We start from the raw sequence: 20,960 nt of genomic DNA, 5'->3' as shown, positions 1-20,960 counted from the left end.
CCCGCCCCAGCTCTTGCTGAGGGGAGATGAAAGTTGGCACTGCAGGGAGAAGGGAGGCAAAAGGCCCCGAGAGCCGAGAAGGAAGGTAGGGACCAGGGCTTCTTCTTTCTTTATTGGACACTTTGTAGATGTCACGCAGGTCTAAAAGTTACAGTTAAATAATTAATTAAAAACCGATCAGGACGCAGGCCTGATCCAGAGCTCCAAACCAGAAGCAGAAAGGAATGGGGACGGTGGGCTGGGGGTATCCCTCCCACATCACCAAATCCCAGAGAACCAGGATCCTCAGCTCCTTTACAGGCTAAGCAGGGTGCGGGCCCTTGGGCTGACCCTCAGATACCTCTGGCTGCATCACTCGGGGTCAGGAACCAGCACAGGGCCGGAGGGAACAGCCAGCTGAGTCCAGACATGGACAAAAGTAACTGGAAGGACAGGGAACGGACAGGTACTGTCCAGCTGTAGAGAGGATCACAGAGTGCAGCTAAGGCTGGTGGGGGCAGGGCAGGGGCTGGGGAGCGGAATTGCAGCAATGCAGGAGTGCGGCCCCCGGGCTCACACATTGTGGGTCCTCCTGGTGAGCGGGGGCTCCTCGCCCACCAGCTTGGACTTGAGGTGCTCCTTGTAGGCCAGGATGTCCCCAGGCCACTTGGTGATTGTCTGCTTCTCACAGACCCAGATTTCTTGCGCAACCTAGAAAGCAAATCCTCGCTTTAACAACCCTGGCCAGCACTCTCCCGATCACTGCCCAGAAGGCTGTGCTCAGGGAATTCCGGGAAGAAACCTCCATAGCCTCTCCCAGGCCCCTCACAGCCCCGGATGCAGCTCGCGGCTGGTCTCACTACCTCGCCGTTCTCTGGAATGGCTGAAGCCACGGGTACTGTCACCACAGGCCTGGAGCCCCCCAAGCGGGACCTGCTGTGTCACCCCCATGTCCAGGTCCCCAGCAGGGGCTAGATCCGTGCAGAGCCTTCACTCTCAGCTCCACCCCATCTTCCCCAAAGCTTCAGAGAAATGACGGGCAGCTTTTTCACCCGAGACTGGGGGTAGCCCGCTGTGTAATCAAAACCTTCCTTAGTCCAATACCATTTCTAGGCTGTAGCATCTTGGGACAGTAGTGAAAGCACCGTTCTCTACCCCACACCCTCTCCGATGAGGGCCGACCATGCCCAGTAGGCTAACATCCCCAAGTAGCCACTGAAAAACTGAAGTATTTCTGTTAAGGCGTTCTAAGTTTGCCAGAGATCTGGTCTAGGCCGCGCCCTTTTGCAAGCCCAGCACAGACACGCGTTAAGTGCCCGCACGCGCCACGCCTGTCCCGCGCAGCCTTCTCCCAGCTGCCAGCTGGGCCTCCCGCCCCGGCCAGGGGCCTCACCTGCTGGATGAGCCTGAAGTCGTGGCTGACCAGCATCATACCGCCCTCAAACTCATTGATGGCGTCCGCCAGCGCGTCGATGGTCTCGATGTCCAGGTGATTGGTGGGCTCGTCCAGGAACAGCATGTGGGGGTTCTGCCAGGCCAGCCAGGCCAGGCACACGCGGCACTTCTGCCCGTCGGACAGGTTCCGGATCGGGCTCACCTGAGTGGGACCGTACCACGTGCATGACGGTGCCACCCCCCCACCCCGTTTCCCCCGGCTCCGCCATTTTACAACAAGTGGGGTCAGGAAGACCCCAGATCACACAGCGAGATGGTGACGCAGCCATCAGCCTCTCGGGGCCTGAGGATGGACACATCTGGAAGCCGGAAACCCTGGCCGTGACCAAGGCCACACCTCTCGCACTCTCTCAGAACTTAAATCTTAATGAATCAGAGCAATCCAGAGGTCCCTCACTCCACATCCGAATCCAGAAACTGCTTTCTAGGTTTAATTTCTCTCACCTCCGAGCACTACGGTTCGTCCTGCTAGTCTGCGGACCAAGGCATGTCAGAGACTGGCAGGCTGTCCCTGCTCTGCCCTTAAAGAGACCTAAATGCTCTAATACACAACAACCCAGGGCGAAGGAAAGGCAGCAGGCTGTCTCAAGGGCTAGAAGCAGACGAGGAGACTTTCAGGACAGCGGTGTCCTCTGGCCACCCGCCGGTCGCCCGTCCTCGGGGCGACCCCCACAGCCCTGCACTGACCTGCTGTTTGCCAGTGAGACCGTACCGCCCAATGATCTTCCTCATTTCTTCCTTCTCCTTGATCTCTGGGTAGCACTTCATCATGTACTCCAGAGGCGACAGGTCTAAATCCAGCTGCTCTTGTAAGTGCTGCAGGAAAAAGGAGCCCAGCAGGTGTGACGTGCGCCCCGTTTCAAAAGGAACCCCGCTGGGTGACCTGCCGAGGAACTCTCTACCCCACAGCCAGGCCCCTGCTCTAGATTCCACGAGAAGCAGGTAGGAACCCACGTGGTCACACGCAGCCACCTTCCCACGCCCCGGGCACCACCCCCACGCGAGCCCAGGCCTGTACCTGATGGTAACGCCCTATCTTGACATGAGAGTGTTTTCGGATCATCCCGTCTGTGGGCAGGAGCTAGAAAGAAAAGAAGAGGAAATGAAAAGACCAGCACACAAGAAAAGAAACAGGCAGAGCAGGGACATAAGCGTCTGTTCCCACTGAACGAGACGCACACAACTTCCTAAACAGAACCTCCGCGTCACCTCACTGACTGCTCCCCGGGCCCTTGACACACACTGAGGCCGATGTACGACACGTGTGCTCAGCACATCTCCTCCGCGGTCACTAAATGTCCACCAGAACACACACTACACGTACAACGAGGACGGGGACGTAGTACATTTTCTAAAATAAAAATGTGCCTCTAAATGCACAGACATTCCTAAAGAGCTCTGACTGAGAACACAGAAAGGCTGAGACACACGCAGGTGTTGTCTCTCTCTCGGTCACACACGCAGACTCCCCTTCTTCCTCCTCGCCTTCTCTGAGAAAACAGCCCACATCTCAGCACTGCAGGGACGACCCCTCGCTCACCACCAGGGGACTCGCGCCCCGCCAGCGCAGTGGCCCGGCCACCTCCTGTCCCTCAGACGCACCCCGGCCGTGGGAGCCCCACGGGCACCGTACCTCCCCAGTCAGCAGCTTCAGGAGAGTGGACTTCCCTGCTCCGTTGGGCCCCACCAGAGCCACACGCGTGTCCAGATCGATACCAAATTCTAGATTGTTGTAGATGCAAGGCTGAGGGAGTGAGGGAGAGAGTGATGGACACGGGGTCAGGATGCCGGTCCCTCTGCCGGCAGACCCAGGCCGCAGACCCCCAGTCCCCAGCGGAGGACGCAGCTCTGGCGGCAGACACCAGCCCCACAGAGCACTTCTCCTTCCAAGGACTTGCAGAGGGGCCACTGTGAGGCCTGGATGGGGGCCCAGCTGCCACCCTGAGACCGCCCCTACCCCACGACTTAGTAGGTGTGCTCAGCATGCGGCCTCCCACCCGAGCACGGGACTCACCCCATCTCTTGTATACTTGAAGCTCACGTTTTGCACCATAATGACGGGAGGCGGGATCTTGCCACACGGTGGGAAATAAAACGACAGTGTCTAGAAGCGAGAGGGCATTTACCACGTTAGGGCTTTCCTGAATCACCTCACTGGAGACCCCCCGACGCCACCCGGCGGACCCCACCTTGTCGCTCACGACCCTCTCCGTCAGTCCCGACGCCATCATTTTCTGTAGCGTCTTCTCCTTGCTCTGGGCCTGCCGGGCCAGCTTAGCACTGCCATGGCCAAATCTAGCAATGTAGTTCTGAAAGAGACCGAGGGGCACTGGAGTACGCGCAGGCGCCAAATAACTCATGTCAAACATCACTTCCTCCTGACCTACCGCGGCACCCCCAAACTCCCCAAAGCCTCGTCCAACTCTGCGGGAGAACGTGACCGGCTCGCCAACCGCCCTACCTTCATGTGCGCGATCTGATCTTGCTCCCAGTGAAACCTCTTCATTTGGTTCTCCTCCAGCTCCAGCCGTGTCTTCACATACTGATCGTAGTTACCCTGCAGGAAAGGGGCCAGTGAGGCGGGCAGCCCGAGCCTCGGTCCTGCTTCGCACCCACGCTTCTCACCTGCGGGTGGCATCTGACTGGGCCCTGCCTAACCACTGTGCCGTCGGGAAAGAGGAAGTGATTCAAGACGAACCCCTAACCTGGGATCTGAAGTCTTTCGAATTGTGTGCCTCTCCCTGTTGGCTTAGGCAGAGCAGGTTCCAGATCAAATCCTCACGTGAGCCAGAAGACACCCCCAGCAGTGAGCGGAGCCCTGAGAACCACTGTCACACCGCCATCACGAAGCTCACCGCTTTCCCAGCTCACCTCCTCCTCCTACACCCCACCCCTAGAAACTGAAGCCCCATGCAGATGACAGTAAGTGCCCCTAGCAGGGAAGACATGACACCAATCAGATGTGGGACCTGCAAACCCTGCCCAATTGGACTGATGTTATTTTCCATCAGCAAAATATCAAAAAGGGTCTGACAAGTAAGGAACAGGATGGCCACACAACGAAATAACCATGGAGCCACTAAAATGAATGCGGTTGATTTATATATACTCATACAGAAAGCAGTCCAATGTATACTAAATTTTAAAAGCAACCTATAGAAGAAAACGACTAAGATTACAATTGTAATACATATACAGGAAATTTTCTGTAAATGCTTGAAAGAACACGGAAAATTTCTGGAAGGCTATACAAGAAACTATTAATACTCCTGTGACAAGCGTAATTACGAGCGAAGAGGACTTCTATGTTTCATTTTTCATTTGATATATTTTTTGAAAGGCAGAATATGAAAGGCAAGCACAAAAGGAGGCTGCCGAGATCCTGCCTTCCGTTCTTCGTGGGAGGAGAGGTAAATACGCTGGTTGTCAGGAAGCAACGTCAAGCAGCCACTGAGGAAGGCAGAGGGCGCAGGGCCCGCCTGGGTACCATGAAGACTGACCCTCTTTGCCATAGGCGAGTACCCACCATGTGCACAGGCTGCCAATCCATGGACTACGGCCTGAAAGCAACTACTGTGGGATTCAAAGCAAACAGGCTACAGGACTCCTCGCCCACGTCTTTTTACAGCAATAGACAGAAAAGGGCGGCTAAGTCTGGCTGTTCTGAAGGAGGACGTCAGGCAGCTGAGCACGGAGGTCACCGTGGAGATGCTGCGGCCCACTCACCGTGTAGTACTTCAGTTTCTTGTTGTGCATGTGGATGATGTTGGTACAGACGCCGTTGAGAAAGTCCTGGGAGTGGGAGACGAGGACCAGGATGCGCTTAAAGCTGCGAAGCGAAAGACCCGGTCAGGGGGGCGCTCAAAGCCGGGCCAGCCACAGCAGCGGGGCTCAGTCAGACCCAGAAGCCGCCTCCTGTCCCATGCTGGCACCGAGCACCCTTGAGATTCCCGGGCCAGTTCCTGCTCTCAGCAAGCGCCTAAGCCGCCAGTGCCCCGTCTGCCTGTAAGGAGACTCTGAGGCCTTTCAAAGTGTGGGACACGGTCTGAGTTTCCTCCATCTTCTGTTCTAATTTTCAGTGGAACGAACGGAGATGGTAGTAACAGCCATGGTAAAAACAGAAGTGTATGTCTACAAACACACCTATCAGTACCTAGAACTGTGGGTGGGAAGAACTGGAGCAGGCACAGTCAAAATCACCATGCTCTTCTTTTTGAAAGAAGGTGCCAAGTCATGGCAGAGACCACCAAAAGCCTTCTTTCCGAGTTAGTACAACATTCGTGGTTCTGCAGCTCTTTAGCCATAGAACGACCACTGCCATGCGGGTGCTTTGTCCTTTGTCACTACGTCATAATCTTAGAGGAGTTCCCCTTTACGCGATGTTTATAAATACCATTAGAGAAACAGTCTTTAATAGAAACAGAAAACAGCCCACACATTTTAGAGGAAACAAAAACCAACAGCAAGGCCGGCAGCTAAAGGTGCGTGCCGCTGTCACCGCGGCCTTCCCGCTGGCCTCACCAGTCATGTGCTCACTGCTCTAATATCAGTGTGGTTTCTGGGTGTCCATTTCCTCGGGACTCTGCCCAACTCCCCCTTGAGGACCTGCCCACTCCCAAGGCCCAGACCCATCCCCTTACGTCTTGAGTTCTTCTTCCAACCACACACAAGCGTCCAGGTCAAGGTGGTTGGTGGGCTCATCCAGGAGCAGCATGAAGGGCCGAATGAAGAGGGCTCTGCAGGACGGAAAGGAGACAAAGCCACCTCAGCCCAATGAGTGCTCCACAGAAGGGGACGGCCTTGCCTGCTACCTGCAGTGCTGGCCAGGCCTGGCCTGAGTCCTACAATCTCCTCCAGGTTCTACACCTCAGAAGGAAGGGGAGAGCCAGGACAGAAACCAGAGGTGAAGAGTGCAGATTAAAGAGCAGAAAGCGGGGCTGAGAAGCAGACGGACGATGTCGTTTGGAGACGAGGCTGTGAAAGTCCTTACGAGTCTGCAAGTCCTCTACACTGAGGCTACTGACCAATAGAAAGACAAAAGGGTAGAGAGGAAATAAATGGCTACAGCAAACACTATTCATGTTCGACCTATTTGGCAGGGTTGCCGTACTCTAGCAAGGAAGCCAAAGAATGTTCTTTTCTTAGATGGAATCTTAAGACAGGAGAAGCAAGGGGACAGCTCTGGTTCCAACATCTGTGGAGCTCTTTAAAAATAAGATTTCTGGACACCAAACTCCGACATTGTAATTGCCTAGATCTGAAGGGCAGGCTAGGAAATCTGCATTTTGAAAAGCTCTCTAAGCGAACTTGGGGTGGCTCCTCCTTGCTAGCACACGGAACCACCGTGCTCCTGTTCAAAGGTGCACACAGGCAGGCCTGCTGAAGCAGTGTCAAGGCTCACCCGTGCACCTGGGGACTTTCTGGGGGGACTGCTGGAGGAATGGTAGTTAAGGAAACTCTCTTTGGGTCCAAGTCACAGGAGGGTGAGGGGACCAGGTATCTTAATAGCTGACATTTCATCTTTATACAGCAAAACTCAGAAGGACTGAAGCACAAAAAAAGGGTGAGAGGGCAGTCAGGAGGAAAGAAGAAAACAGAACTATTCATTCCACCGTCTTACCTAGGGCTGGTCCTAGGATTCCCAAACCCTGCCAGGAACCCAACAATGACCAGTCAGTCAGGAGGTACACCCCTCAACCCACGCATCCCACGCACTCCACGTCTGTGGCTGTCTGCATCGTGTTTGGCCCTTACTGACCACGAAACCCCGTTCGAAACAATTCCCCTGGAGCGAGCACTGAAGCGCGAGATGGGGAGCTACAGAAGGTGAAGGAGAGAGGGACTCACCTGGCGAGGGCAACCCTCATCCTCCAGCCCCCACTGAAGTCTTTTAATTTCTTGCGCTGCATGGCAGGTGTGAAACCCAGTCCGTGCAGGATCCGGGAGGCCCTCATCTCCGCCTTGTCGGCATCCAGCTCCTCCAGACGCTCGTACAGCTCCATGAGCTTCTCACATTCCGCTGCGGGCAGTGCATGGCCGTGAGGCGCCCCGGGCCTTCCTGGGGGGAAGGCCACCCCCACCCCCTGGGCCGGGAGCCCTACCGTCCTCGTGAGCCAGCCGCTCAGCCTCCCTCTCCAGCATGGCCCGCTCTGTGTCGACCTCCATCACACACTGCAAGGGCGTCTTGTCACTCGGGGGCATCTCCCGCGTCAGGTGGTAGATGTCAATGTGCTCAGGGATGGGCACCTCGCGTTTCCCAATGGCAGAGAGCAGCATGGACTTTCCTGAGGGGCAGGCCGACAACGGGCAGAGGACACTCAGCACGGCTTGGCCAGGGAGCCCCCCCAGTTCCTCCACCCCAGCTAAACCACCACCTCACCATTTGTTTTTGAGTATCTTCTTTGCTTTCCTTCATTCAGATCCTGCTATTCCCCTCTACACACAGCCCCATTCTTAGAACGCCTTTTCTCCATTTCCTGTCCCACGTCTCCTCCGTGAAGTCTGTTCACACTGCCACCCACCCCTCCTGCCCACTTCTCCGGCGCCTACTGTCTGTCCCTACTCATGTGGTACATACCACATACCGCTCTGTATGGCCAGCTCCTTTTCCCTGGGCATACCAGCTCTCCCACCCATATTGTCAACTCCTTGCTTCGTACAGAGCTGGTGCTGAGTAAATACTTGCTGAGCGACAGGTGAGCCGAGAAGAGATCCCTCCCACCTCGCCTTCCAAGGGCCTCACCAATTCCATTTAAGCCAATGAGGCCGTAACGACGGCCTGAGTTTAACTCCAGTTTCGTGTCACTGAGCAGCTCTTGACCATGGAAGGTGAGGGAGAGGTTGATAATGTGGACATCGGTGCTGTTGGGGTGAGAGGCGAGGACGCCAGTGACAGCTCGAGCAGCAGCCTTTTTCATCTCAAAGTCCTCTAGCTCCTTGGTCAGCACATCCACTTCTGGGGACAGAAAAGAAAAAGTCTGAGAAGAGGGCTGTAAAGACAGACTCCGCTCTCACTTCCATCGTCCCTAACTTCTCACGCCTCCATTACTCTGGCCAGGAATAAAACTCCCCCCACGGCCTGACTTTAATGCACCAGCTTTCTTCCATAATTCTTATTTTGCAAACAATTCCTACCACCCAATTCTCTTCTCTCAATCATTTTTAACTCCCCCTTTTCTGAACTCCTGTCTGTCTGTCATAACTTGCATGAGTAACACTTCTTTGCTTTCCGACATTTACTTAATATCTCTATCTGCAAAAAGTATCCCCTAAGACACTGGTCCCTGCACTCAAAGACTAAACAATTTAGATGAAGAAACAGAAGACACAAAGGTAAAGACGTAACATTGTAAGACAGCACAGGGGTATGATAAATAGAAATAACTGAGGTCAGGTTTGATTGGGAAAGGCTTTGTTATCTTGAGTTGGGCCCTGAGAAAAATGTCAGCTGTAACTAGTACAAAAATTGTGGTATTAGAACTTAGTGTGTAAAAGGACCAAAATGTGGTGGAGCAGAAGGCCTGATTAGGGAGTTTTCAGCGGGCAAAAAAGAAGGCTGGAAATAGATTTCCAAGAACCTGGAATATTCTTTATCACACACTATCATGATTCTCCATCCAGACTATAAGTTACCAGAGGGCAGACTGTGTTTACAGTACCTCAATATGTAGCACACTGTCTAGCATTTGAGACGAGCTCGATAAATATTTCCCAAAATGTAAATAACAGAAAAAGACATCTTTTTCCCAGGGGAAAAAACCAGGGGAAAAAACAAAACAATTGGTAAGTTTCTCTTATTGTTATGGGAGGCCAAGGGTATAATGTGGCAAAGGCCTGGCACATTGACCACTGTGTGTAGAAATGAAAACTGAGAAAGGGACAGGAAACTGACCTCCTCCTCACAGCCCAGTGACAGAGCAACAAAGCAGCACAACTCTCATGTCTGCGTGCCACTGAGTACGTGAGACCCCTGGGTCGTTCCCTTGACGGATCACAGGATGCTACAAGCTCCAACTCTACTGTTTTGGTTCATGGCGCCAGATACAGTCTCCAGGGCCCCCCCATACGGCATCCTTAAAGTCGTAGCAAGCATCCCAGGAACCCACCTCTCCCTCAATTCACCTGTGGTCTCTTGTCCATTGACTTCATCAGTTTTCTCCTCGGCCACCTGTGGTTCTGTGACAGCATCTCCGTTTTCTTCATGTCCCTTCCTGGGCCGCTGTCGGGCTTTGGCAGCCTCCTTCTTTTTGGCTGCCTTCTTCTTGGCCAGGTCAGAGGGCATGGTGATGGACCACAGGGGTAGGTTACTGTTCTTTCAGGGAGCCTGAAGAAAGGCAAACACTCCAAATTCTAAACTCACGGGACAGTGCCTGGGCCCGGCTCCATCCCTCACAGGAATTTTCCTATCAAGCCTCGGAGAACCAGCTCCGCCCCTGCCTGGTCGCTCCCAACTTTGTCGGGGTCTCTCAAGCCAATTCTGATCCTCGGCCGCTCTTCTAATCTTCACATCTCTTCCCTGGGGCTTCGTCCACCAATCTCCACGGCCAGCTTCGCTCTGGAAACGCTCCTCCTTTCAGGCCCGCCAGTTAGGGACCGGGTTCTGCTCCTCGGCAGAGGTCCCGTCTCCGGTTTCCCCCAACTTGGCGCTCAGCGCTCCAGCCGGCCGCCTCGCTTTGCCGGGCTTCCTCCTCCCGCCTGCCTCGGGCCTCCTCTCCGTCGTGCCCCTCCATACCACCTAGCCGTCGGGCCCAGCTTCTTCCCGGGACACACTCCTCCTCCACCCCAGCGAGTTCCCTCGGGGTCTCCTCACTCGCCAGCCCCCGCACCGACCCCAGCCCCCGCCCGTCCGCTTCTTCCCGTTGGCCTTTTCTTCTCCCTCGAAGCCTCCTCCATCCATCCTGACCCCGTTCCTTCCCCCTCTTCTCGTCCTCCCTCCCCCTCACTGGCCGGCACCCTCCCCCCAGGGCCCCTTCCCCCAACTCACTGGGCCTCGCCGCTCGGCCACTGTCGCAACAGAGCTGCTTCTTGGGCTCCTCCGCGTGCGGCCGGCTCACCAGCCAATCACGGCTTCGCGCGGCTCTTGGCGCGCCGCCCTGCAGACTCCTGGGAAGTGTTGTCCTCGAGTCGTGGCGGACAAGGCTGAGCTCCCTCCTCCAGAACTACGACGTATCCCAGGGGCCTCGCGGGTGCTGTGACGTCATCAGGGTGCGCGAGTCTGGGTGGATTAGAGTCCAAGACCCCTCTGCCAGCAGGATCCCTTCGGACACTGGAAACTGCAAATCCCAGATTGCTCCTCGGATAAGTGGGCTGGGCCTTCCAGGCTTTACCCCGCCTCTGTTGAATTCTGATACCGAGTTGATAGGGCCGCCCTACCGGCTCAGGTAGCAAGGCGAGCGACTACACCTCCCAGCATTCATCAGGCGGGAATGGATAGAAACAATGGGCAGAGAAGGGGAGGGAGAGGAGAAGGAAGAGGGACGCGGCGGCGGGGAAGATGCGAGGAACAGAATACGTCCATGAAAGAAAGGCGTCCTCGTTTCATGAAACCGCGATTTTAGAGCTTGGTCCAGAGTAGGCAAGAGGTGCCAAACGTTGTTCCTAAACCTTGACCTCGTAGCCAACCTACTGTAGAATTGTTAGGTTTCCATCGCACCCATTAAGTTTGGTGGGAAAACCCTGAAGTAAAGAATAAGACCCCTTTTCTTAGTGTACCTGTATCATCCGTTTGCTATGAGACGTTGCCCGTTACTTTTCCTTTGAATCTCACTGTTTAAAATCTGTCGTAGACTTCTCATCGCCTACATTGTTAAGTCCCAAACTCATAGCCTCAAATGCAAGGCAGGCCCTTTGTGATCTCTGTTACTTTTCCAGCCGCCTGACCAACGGTGCCTCACCATCAGTGACACGGCTGGAGGGAAGCAAAGGACACTGTTACTCCCTCTGAGCACATTCTCCAAAAGTGGCCCTCTTGACGCTTTTAAAAAATAAGCTCATTCCTCCCTCCACAGAACTAGTTTTCTTCCTCAAACTTGATGCTCCAGTAGAATCTAACTACTCGTATTTTAAGTAATCCACTATTTCACACCTTTACACCTTTGTGCTTTCCTTTTGCTAGAATACCTTCCACCAATTAAGAACCCACTGTGTGTCAGGCTTAGAGCCAGATGCTGGAGTTGCAGTGGTGACAAGTCATTCCCTGACTTTAGGGAGCTCACAATTAAGGAAACTTCACAAAGTAAACGGACCATGACATTTGGGTGATGAGTGCCTTAAAAGTGACTTCTTCATGGTGCTGGAGTTGCTAGGCGGGGACCTCGCTGACATGTCATAACGAAGAGTATGAACTCTGGGGGCAGACTGCCTGCATTCGAACCCCAGCACTACCATTTACAGTGTGTGACCTCTGGCAAAATACATACTCTCCTCTGTAAAATGGGAATGATGGTAGTACTTACAGAATATGATTGTTAGAAAAATAGAGTTTAATTCTTGTTAATTTGCTAATTATTACTTAGCCAGAGTTCTGTTAGGCTTCCTTCTTCTCTGCTACTAGTAGAATCCTGGCCTAAGTATGCGCTAGATATTTCTTTAATACATTTAACAAGTATTAAGCATCTACTCTGGGCAAAAGCATTGTTTTAGGTAAAGAATATGGGCAATGGTTGACTGCAAAGCTTTTCTTTATGAAGCAAAGAAGATATATATGGCGTGGATCACATAAAATCACTCTTCCAGGCACCTAGCCTCCTGGGAGAACTGTCTGCAATATGCCTCTCTCTCGCAGCCTAATGAAAATGTATGGTTACAGACAGGATACAGGTTACAGAGAACTAACATTTATTATGCTCTTTCGTTCACGCAATCCCATTTAATCTCCCCACCAAACCCTGAGGTGGGTCTTATTACCATTTTACAGATTGGAAACAAAGGCACAGAGCTATAATAAAACAATACTGCTGGTAGGAGACAGTGCCGGGATATGAGGCTGGAATTTTCTGGTTACAGAACTCCAGCTCTGTAAAATGGCTCAGGATGGCAAGAGAAAACTATAACCAGTTACTTCTCTGAAGTCGCCTGTATAACAACCAATCAGGTCCAGGATTTCTCATGAGTCAACAGTTGCTGGGCAGTCTTCCCTCAGCACAGCAAGAGTGGCTCAGAAAACTTGTTGGCCCCTTAGAAGTTCTGCGGTTCCCACCCAAGATTTGGATATCTTGCAGGGAACAGACCTGGGGATGAGAGGAGGAGAAATGGGGAAATGAGAGGGAGAGAGATGTGGATAGAGAGGAGGAGAAAAGGGCTGGATAAATATGAAAAATCAAGACAGTTGGTCTAGATACTTCATTCAAATATGAAGAAACTGAGACTCATGGAAGGAAATGTCTCATTCAGAATTACCTAGGAACTTATTAACTGAGAAGGGTCTGGAACTGTGCTATTCAGTGTGGTAGCCTCCTGCCACAGGTGGCTATGGAGTGTTTAACGTGGCTAGTCCAAATTGAGATATGCATAAAATCTGCATCAGATTTCAAAGGTGTGGGGAGAAAAGAAATGTAAAATATCTCAATTTTGTATATTGATTACATGTTGAAATAATATTTTGGACATATTTAATAACACAATAAAATTTATTAAAATTAATTTTACGTTTCTTTTTGTTTTTTAAAAAATTTGGCTACCAGAAAATTTAAAATTACATATATGGCTGACATTGGTGGCTTACATTACATTTTTATTGGACAATGCTGGTCTGGAACCTGTATCCTCCAAACTCCAGGTGAGGGTCCCTACTCTACTTCTCAGAGTCTCTTCTAACAACTCATTCTTTTTTGTGCCAGTTGCTGAGGGGAGCTCAAATTGCAGTCTAACTGAGGATAAGACCCAAACACAGTAAAGGATAACAGTGCTGGTGAGTTCTAGCTCACATATTTCCTAGAATGGTGGTTCTTAACTCCACCAGCTCTAATGCTCCCTTTTAATCACAAACATTTTTTGTGACACCCCTTTTACTGTGTAGAAATAAAGTTCATAGATGACATAACCTAACTACACACAAAAGCTTCAAAAAATTAGAGTGTCCTAACCATAACAGAAGAAAGAAAAGGAAATCCTTTCTAATAAAATGTTCTTTCAGTCTGCTGGAAAACATAATTAGACGCTTAGTCCTATAGGTGGGCTCACCTTGAATGTGACGGTACAAATGAAGACGGAACGCCATGAGTGACATTGCTACCCATGATATAGTTCTCCAAAATGGTCACTCACAGTAGATTCCTGAACAAAACAGAGTACAATCTTCCTTCCATTTACGTGATAGTTACATTCCTTGAGACCTCAGCACGTATCACCATCCTGCAAAATCACATCATTTTTGTATATAAAACACAGGCTCAAGGATCAGTGATTATCACTGTTTTTTTCCCCTTACATGAATGTTCAGGACATTTGAAAGCCCTGTGAGACAGACAATTCTTTCTTGTGTGATACTATCTTTTTTTAAAAAAATATTTTATTGGGGAAGGGGAACAGGACTTTATTGAGGAACAGTGTGCACTTCCAGGACTTTTTTTTTCAAGTCAAGTTGTTGTCCACAATCTTAGTTGTGGAGGGTGCCGTTCAGATTCAAGTTGTCCTTTCAGTCCTAGCTGTGGAGGGCGCAGCTCAGCTCCAGGTCCAGTTGCCATTGCCAGTTGCAGGGGGCGCAGCCCACCAGCCTCTGCGGGAGTCGAACAGGCAACCTTGTGGTTGAGAGCCCACTGTCCCATGTGGGAATCGAACTGGCAGTCTTCGGAGTCAGGAGCAGGGAGCTTTAACTGCCTGGGCCGGCTCGTGTGATACTATCTTACAACATGCAAGATATCTTGCCTTCTTGGCTCCTCCCCTCAACCATTTGACAACACAATTGCCCCAGGTACACTTGTAAATTGCCCCCTAGGGACGTGCCATCCCAGTTGGGAGACCACTGCGGTGGTCGGAAGGCCCTGCCTGCCTCCCCTAGGCTGTTTTCCCCTCTCTCACCAGGCCCTAGCTGCCCTAGCCTTCCCCCTTCTTCTCTAAGCCAATCTCTTCCCTCCTTCAGGGCCTTCTCTGCTCTGCTCTTTACCTGGAAAACTCCTCTTCACTTTTTGTCTGGGTAACCTACTGAAACTTTGGATCTCAGCGTTCCCAAGTTCTCAGTCTAATTCTTCCTGTCACATTGTCCCACTGGAGTCTTGCTTTTCTGCGATGGTATTTACGACAGTTTGGGATTGCTACCTAAGTTTATATTTTTGCTATGTCAGTGTGCCATGAATGCCTGTTTGTCCACTCTCAGCTCCCTGCGGTCAGGGCCCATGCCCACTTCGCCCACCATCAGTACTCACGACGAAGGCCAGGAATGTAGTCGGCAAACAACAACAGTTCTGAAATAACTAAGTGGATGACGGGGTTCGAAGCCCATTGGGAGAAGTCGGATACGGGCAGAAGCGTGATCATTGAGGGGGCGGGTATTACTTTTCCAGGGCAGACGGAAGCTGGGGTGGAAGGTTTGGGGCACCTTAGGGTCCATTCGGATTAGCGTCTGTGGAATGCACGCTCATCCCTGAGGTGGCGGGCGGCTGGCGGGGCCCTCCACGTCATCCTGGGCCCGGCGGGCGGTGCAGAGAAGGGGCGGGGCAACCATAGAGAGAGCGGCGGCAGAGCGAGCGGCCGGATGCGGTCACCATAGAGACGGGGACTGACAGCGGGCGGAAGAGGAAGGAGCTGGCCGGGCTGTGAGGTGGCAGCCGCTGCAAACTGCGGAGCCGGCGCCTCGGCCGAGCACTGGGGTCTGTTCCCCTTCCCCGCCCTTCCCTTGCGAGGGGCGACAGGAGTGCCGCTCGCGGCCCCAGGATCAGGTCCCACCCCCACGCCTTCGCCCCCGAGCCCCGGAACGGTGTGGGTCGCGTCGCCGGTCGCGTCGGTCTCATCTTTTTATCAGTCTGTCCCTGGCCCTGCTGCAGGGGCCTCCGTGTGCGGGCCTCGGGGTGGCCCTGCTTGTCCTTTGCCCGCTGGCACGGGCGGGGCTGCCGCCCCCCCGAAGGGCCCGAGCACGGCGTCTTTGCCCTCCTCCTCCAGCCGCGACACCCCTTCCCCCCACCCCTTCTCCACAGCTCCGTGACGCAGCCGGTTTTATTTCTGTTTTGAGATCAACGGCTAAAAGTCTCTTTGAGCCTTCCTGCCAGGGCTAGAATTGGTCTTGGATCGCTGAACGTAGAGCAGGGGCGCCAGGCCTGGCGACGGTCACAGAGCTGAGCGTCCGTTTTTCTTCCGAGCATCCCTGCGTGGCCTCTGGCTGCTTCTCCTCCTCTCGGTTTCGTTTGGTTTGGGTACCTGGGCCCTGGTCAAACCAGACACCCAATCGCTCTTACACAGCCAGAGTTAGTCATTTGCTTCCCTCTCCTCTCCTCCCAGAGGGAGGTGGGCAGCACCAACCTCTCAGCAGGTGGGATTGGGAGGAGACTGCGGGGCAAAACGGCTCAGTCAGCCGTGGCGCTCCTCTGAGAGGCTCTCAGGGCTGAGTCACCATACCTGCCCCCTCGTTCTGGTGGGCAGAACATCGGTGTGCCATGCCAGGGGCTCCTGACCACTCCTGACTGGAAGGACGGGTGACTCTAGCCCTGTGTTTCCTTACCCCTCAGGAGTGGAGTAGAAAGGCCCTGCTCCTTCCCAGGTGCCGGCCTTCGGTAGCCAGTCACCAGCTCCTTCAGTAAACGGAGTGAGAACGTGCCAGCCAGGCGCTCTTGGGAAAGGTCTACCTGGGCAGGCTCCTCTAGCTGGGCCCCTGCTCGGATAGAGCATGTGCTTCTGGATCCCTTGCTGCTAGCTCTTGACGGAGAGCCCGTCTACAGATGTGTGTAGTCCTTTTTGGCTTAGGTTTGGCAGGAGTGAGTTTTGTTTTCTCCCTTTTCTACTGGAAGACTGACCATAATCCATTAGTAGGTGAAATTGATTCTAATGTTTATTACCATTCGGACTGAGGGCTGGATCTGGCATCTCGACAACTGAAGACCAGGCAGACAGGATCGTGAAGAAGGGACAGTCCAGCTTCCTGGGGATGCCAGGCCGGGAAGCAACCACACCTTGCTCTGGTGCTGGCCTCCTTGACCCCACGTTCCCTGCTTAAAACTGTAGTCCAACAACTGGCCTGATTGATCCTGGAAGCTGTGCCCTCGGGGCACACACACAGCAGAGCCTACCAACATGCGCCTGAGCTCCCTGCTGGCTCTGCTGCGGCCAGCACTGCCCCTCATCCTCGGGCTGTCTCTGGGATGCAGCCTGAGCCTCTTGCGGGTTTCCTGGATCCAGGGCGAGGGAGAAGATCCCTGCGTAGAGGCTGTGGGGGAAGCAGGAGGGCCACAGGACTCAAGAACTCGGCTGGACCAAAGTGATGAAGACTTCAGACCCCGGATTGTCCCCTACTACAGGGATCCCAGCAAGCCCTACAAGAAGGTGCTCAGGTGAGAGCCGTGTGTGTGGCCCAGGCCCCAGAGCCCAGCTTAGGGCTGCTCGTAGGCCTCACCTCTGCCTTCGCTGGCGATCCGTGTTGGGCTCCTTGGAGCAATGCTTTGCCTTATTGTCCATCATGGTTTGTCCCAATTGTTTCTCTCCTCCTGAGTCTAAGACCGTCTCACCCATTGCTATTAAATTAGTGTTGGATGTTCTCGAACAGGACAGGAATTGTGTCTAACCCATCTAATCCGTCCTTACGAGACCCCTCCCCAAATGAATTCCAGTGTCGGCTGCTCAGAGGATGCTCACTCCAAGAGCTAATGCGTATCGATAAGGACGCCTTTCCTTTCTCTTTTCTCACCCCCAACTCACTCATTCATTGGAGGGTGTAAATGCTGGCCGGGCTGGGTTCCTAAAGGTGAGGGAGGTGACCCCTGGCACACTGGTCTCTCCACAGGACTCGGTACATCCAGACAGAGCTGGGCTCTCGTGAGCGGTTGCTGGTGGCTGTCCTTACTTCCCGGGCCACACTGTCCACTCTGGCCGTGGCCGTGAACCGCACAGTGGCCCACCACTTCCCTCGGTTACTCTACTTCACCGGGCAGCGAGGGGCCCGGGTTCCAGCAGGGATGCAGGTGGTGTCACATGGGGATGAGCGGCCAGCCTGGCTCATGTCAGAGACCCTGCGCCATCTTCACTCACACTTCGGAGGAGACTACGACTGGTTCTTCATCATGCAGGATGACACGTATGTGCAGGCCCCCCGCCTGGCAGCCCTTGCCGGCCACCTCAGCATCAACCAAGACCTGTACCTGGGCCGGGCAGAGGAGTTCATTGGTGCTGGCGAGCAGGCCCGGTACTGCCACGGGGGCTTCGGCTACCTGTTGTCACGGAGTCTCCTGCTGCGATTGCGGCCACACCTGGATGGCTGCCGAGGAGACATTCTCAGCGCCCGTCCTGACGAGTGGCTTGGCCGCTGCCTCATTGACTCTCTGGGGATCGGCTGCGTCTCACAGCACCAGGTAACAGCCCTGACAAGTCAGTCCCGGTCCCTGACGTTAGTAGGACGGAGGGATTGGTCTTCAGGCTGGGATCTGCCGGCGCCTTGCTAGCAGCTCGCTGTGCTGCCCTTTCCAGCCACAGGACGCTCCTCTGGCTCCCCTGCTCCCCTGGGGCTGTTTAGACCCTGGGGGCTGTCAAAAGTGGAATCTTGTCAGGGACCCTGTGAACACGAGAGAAAGGTGCCCCTATTCACCCGTCCTCCGCCCAACAGCCCCTCACCCTCCACCCCTCCCATGACACACTCACAGTCATGAAGAATCTGAGACTGTTCTAGAGAAAGCCCCCTTGTCTTTGGGACTGAATCAGGGGATGAAACGGACGTTTGGGGAGTATTTGCTGGCTCAGGGCTTTCATTCCCCCGAGAAACAGTAGGGTTTTTTGGGGAAGAGGGCATTCTCTTTCCGAAACGCCAGTGTCACGTGGGAGTAAGGCCAAGGTTGAGGGGACATGGGAGCGAGCTCCTGCTCCCTCCTCCCTTCCAGGCATCAGGAGTCATGGGCTGAATGCTGAGTTTGGTCGGGTGGTTGGGACGGACAGCTGTCCACGTGGGGCATTGATTTGTGTGATTGGTTCCTCTAGGGGCAGCACTATCGCTCCTTTGAACTGGCCAAGAATAGAGACCCCGAGAAGGAGGGGAGCCCGGCCTTCCTGAGTGCCTTCGCCGTGCACCCTGTCTCTGAGGGGACCCTCATGTACCGGCTGCACAAGCGCTTCAGCGCCCTGGAGCTGGAGCGGGCGTACAGCGAAATAGAACAGCTGCAGGTGAGCGGGCAGCCGGCTGAGGGGAGGCTGACCTTACCTAGACTGACAGCTCCAGGGAGAAGGGGCTCGTAGGGGTCCAGGTGAATCATAAGAGAAGCTCCTGGCACAACTTGGATGCAGTGAACAGGGTCTGCAGGTGAACAGTGAGCCCGGGGCCTGGTACACTGCTTAGAATAGTTTTAGCTCCTCTCCAGTAGCTCCTTCCACCGAGGAGGCAAAAACCCCAAAGTCCCTGAACTCCTAGTACTGTCCTTAAGAAACCCAAGGGTAGAACTGCCTAGTTAATTGTAGAGGTTGTGAGAGGTGGAGCACAGGTGAAAGCAAAGGTCCTGTTCTGAGGAGGATGGCAGCGCTTTAGATGTGGGAGAGGCTGCCGAGCTGTGTATTTGGTGGGCTTTACCCTCCACCACAGCACATGCCCCCCTCGTCCTCCTCTGCACTGGTGTGAAGTGGGTGTGATTCATCTCAGATGCTTACCGCGGTTCACACAGGATGTCAAGTACAGGGATTAGCTGAGGGGTGGCAGAGTCAGGCGAGAGCTCAGAGCCCAGGACAGGCTGGGTCCTGGCTACTTAGATGGGCACTTACTGTGCGTCCCTCGCCCCCTAGGCTCAGATCCGGAACCTGACCCTGCTGACCCCTGAGGGAGAGGCAGGGCTCAGCTGGCCCGTGGGGCTCCCGGCCCCGTTCACACCGCACTCTCGTTTTGAGGTGCTTGGCTGGGACTACTTCACAGAGCAGCACACCTTCTCCTGTGCAGACGGGGCCCCCAAGTGCCCACTGCAAGGGGCTAGCCGGGCAGATGTGGGCGACGCTGTGGAAACGGCCGTGGAACAGCTGAATCGGCGCTATGAGCCCCGCCTGCGCTTCCAGAAGCAGAGGCTGCTCAACGGCTACCGGCGCTTCGACCCAGCGCGGGGCATGGAGTACACGCTGGACCTGCTGCTGGAGGCCGTCACGCAGCGTGGGCACCGGCGGGCCCTGGCTCGCAGGGTCAGCTTGCTGCGGCCCCTGAGTCGGGTAGAAATCCTACCGATGCCCTATGTTACTGAGGCCACCCGCGTGCAGCTGGTGCTGCCTCTCCTGGTGGCCGAAGCCGCCGTGGCCCCTGCTTTCCTCGAGGCCTTTGCGGCCAGTGTTCTGGAACCACGAGAGCACGCGTTGCTCACCCTGTTGCTGGTCTATGGGCCGCGGGAAGGTGGCCGAGGGGCCCTGGACCCATTTCTTGGGGTGAAGGCCGCAGCAGCTGAGTTAGAGCGACGGTACCCTGGGACGAGGCTGGCCTGGCTCGCCGTGCGAGCAGAGGCACCTTCCCAGGTACGGCTCATGGATGTGGTCTCGAAGAAGCACCCGGTGGACACGCTTTTCTTCCTCACCACTGTGTGGACCCGGCCGGGGCCCGAAGTCCTGAACCGCTGCCGCATGAATGCCATCTCCGGCTGGCAGGCCTTCTTTCCAGTCCACTTCCAGGAGTTCAACCCCACGCTGGCACCACAGAGGTCTCCTCCAGGGCCCCCGGGGGCTGGCCCTGACCCCCCATCCCCTCCTGGTGCTGACCCTTCCCGGGGGGCTCCTGTGGGAGGCAGGTTTGACCGCCACTCGTCTGCGGAGGGCTGCTTCTACAACGCCGACTACCTGGCGGCCCGCGCCCGGCTGGCTGCTGAACTGGCAGGCCAGGAAGAGGAGGAAGCCCTGGAGGGGCTGGAGGTGATGGATGTGTTCCTCCGGTTCTCAGGGCTCCACCTCTTCCGGGCCGTGGAGCCAGGGCTGGTGCAGAAGTTCTCCCTGCGGGACTGCAGCCCTCGGCTCAGCGAGGAACTCTACCACCGCTGCCGCCTCAGCAACCTGGAGGGGCTGGGGGGCCGCGCCCAGCTGGCCATGGCGCTGTTTGAGCAGGAGCAGGCCAACAGCACCTAGCCCCCCGGGGCCTGCACCGTGCACACTTCCCTTTTCGGCCTCAGCCCCGGGAGGGCGAGGCAAGATGGATGGACAGATGGAGAGCTGGTTGCTGTATTTTTTTAATAAGAAAATGTTATTAAAAGTGTCTTCTGCCAAAGTGTTCTTAGGTCTAGGGAAAACGAGTGAGAAGAAGAATCTGAGGGAAGGGGCTGGGGAGTTTTCCCAGGGGGACCCAGTGCCTTCCCCTTCCTCGTCCTTCCCACTTGCCAATGACCACACGGCTGCTATCAGATGAATGACCTTTAATCCAGTTCCCCGCCTCACCCGAAGGCAGG

General features: G+C 54.6%; 2 protein-coding genes across 5 annotated transcripts; one reads left to right on the top strand and one right to left on the bottom strand.

Moving 5' to 3' along the window:
- Window positions 1-93: 93 nt before the first annotated feature.
- Window positions 94-10,572, bottom strand: ABCF2 (ATP binding cassette subfamily F member 2). 2 transcript variants are annotated; one of them, XM_033099171.1, is made up of 15 exons: window positions 10,418-10,572; window positions 9,556-9,757; window positions 8,177-8,389; window positions 7,536-7,718; window positions 7,321-7,453; window positions 6,075-6,152; window positions 5,161-5,263; window positions 3,896-3,991; window positions 3,624-3,743; window positions 3,449-3,538; window positions 3,068-3,178; window positions 2,453-2,515; window positions 2,122-2,250; window positions 1,373-1,576; window positions 94-690 (listed from the first exon to the last, which is right to left on the bottom strand). In XM_033099171.1, the coding sequence occupies exons 2-15, from the start codon at window positions 9,713-9,715 to the stop codon at window positions 553-555; spliced, it is 1,821 nt and encodes a 606-aa protein (XP_032955062.1). In that variant the 5' UTR covers window positions 9,716-9,757; window positions 10,418-10,572; the 3' UTR covers window positions 94-552. The 2 variants fall into 2 exon arrangements, with proteins under 2 accessions (XP_032955062.1, XP_032955061.1); XM_033099170.1 differs by having other exon boundaries at window positions 6,075-6,170; window positions 7,282-7,453; window positions 10,418-10,460.
- Window positions 10,573-14,431: 3,859 nt separating this feature from the next.
- CHPF2 (chondroitin polymerizing factor 2) lies at window positions 14,432-20,787 on the top strand. 3 transcript variants are annotated; one of them, XM_033098882.1, is made up of 5 exons: window positions 14,432-15,239; window positions 16,092-16,910; window positions 17,360-17,924; window positions 18,544-18,726; window positions 19,336-20,787. In XM_033098882.1, exons 2-5 carry the CDS (start codon window positions 16,654-16,656, stop codon window positions 20,641-20,643), a joined length of 2,313 nt encoding a protein of 770 aa, XP_032954773.1. In that variant the 5' UTR covers window positions 14,432-15,239; window positions 16,092-16,653; the 3' UTR covers window positions 20,644-20,787. The 3 variants fall into 3 exon arrangements, with proteins under 3 accessions (XP_032954773.1, XP_032954772.1, XP_032954774.1); XM_033098881.1 differs by having other exon boundaries at window positions 14,432-16,910; XM_033098883.1 differs by having other exon boundaries at window positions 14,432-16,910; window positions 19,438-20,674.
- The last annotated feature ends 173 nt before the right edge of the window (window positions 20,788-20,960 follow it).

This window comes from Rhinolophus ferrumequinum, chromosome 26 (assembly GCF_004115265.2).
Source record: "Rhinolophus ferrumequinum isolate MPI-CBG mRhiFer1 chromosome 26, mRhiFer1_v1.p, whole genome shotgun sequence".
Taxonomy (NCBI): domain Eukaryota; kingdom Metazoa; phylum Chordata; class Mammalia; order Chiroptera; family Rhinolophidae; genus Rhinolophus; species Rhinolophus ferrumequinum.
The sequence above is the reverse complement of the archived record's forward strand: the minus strand, read 5'-3'. Positions and strand labels throughout refer to the sequence as shown.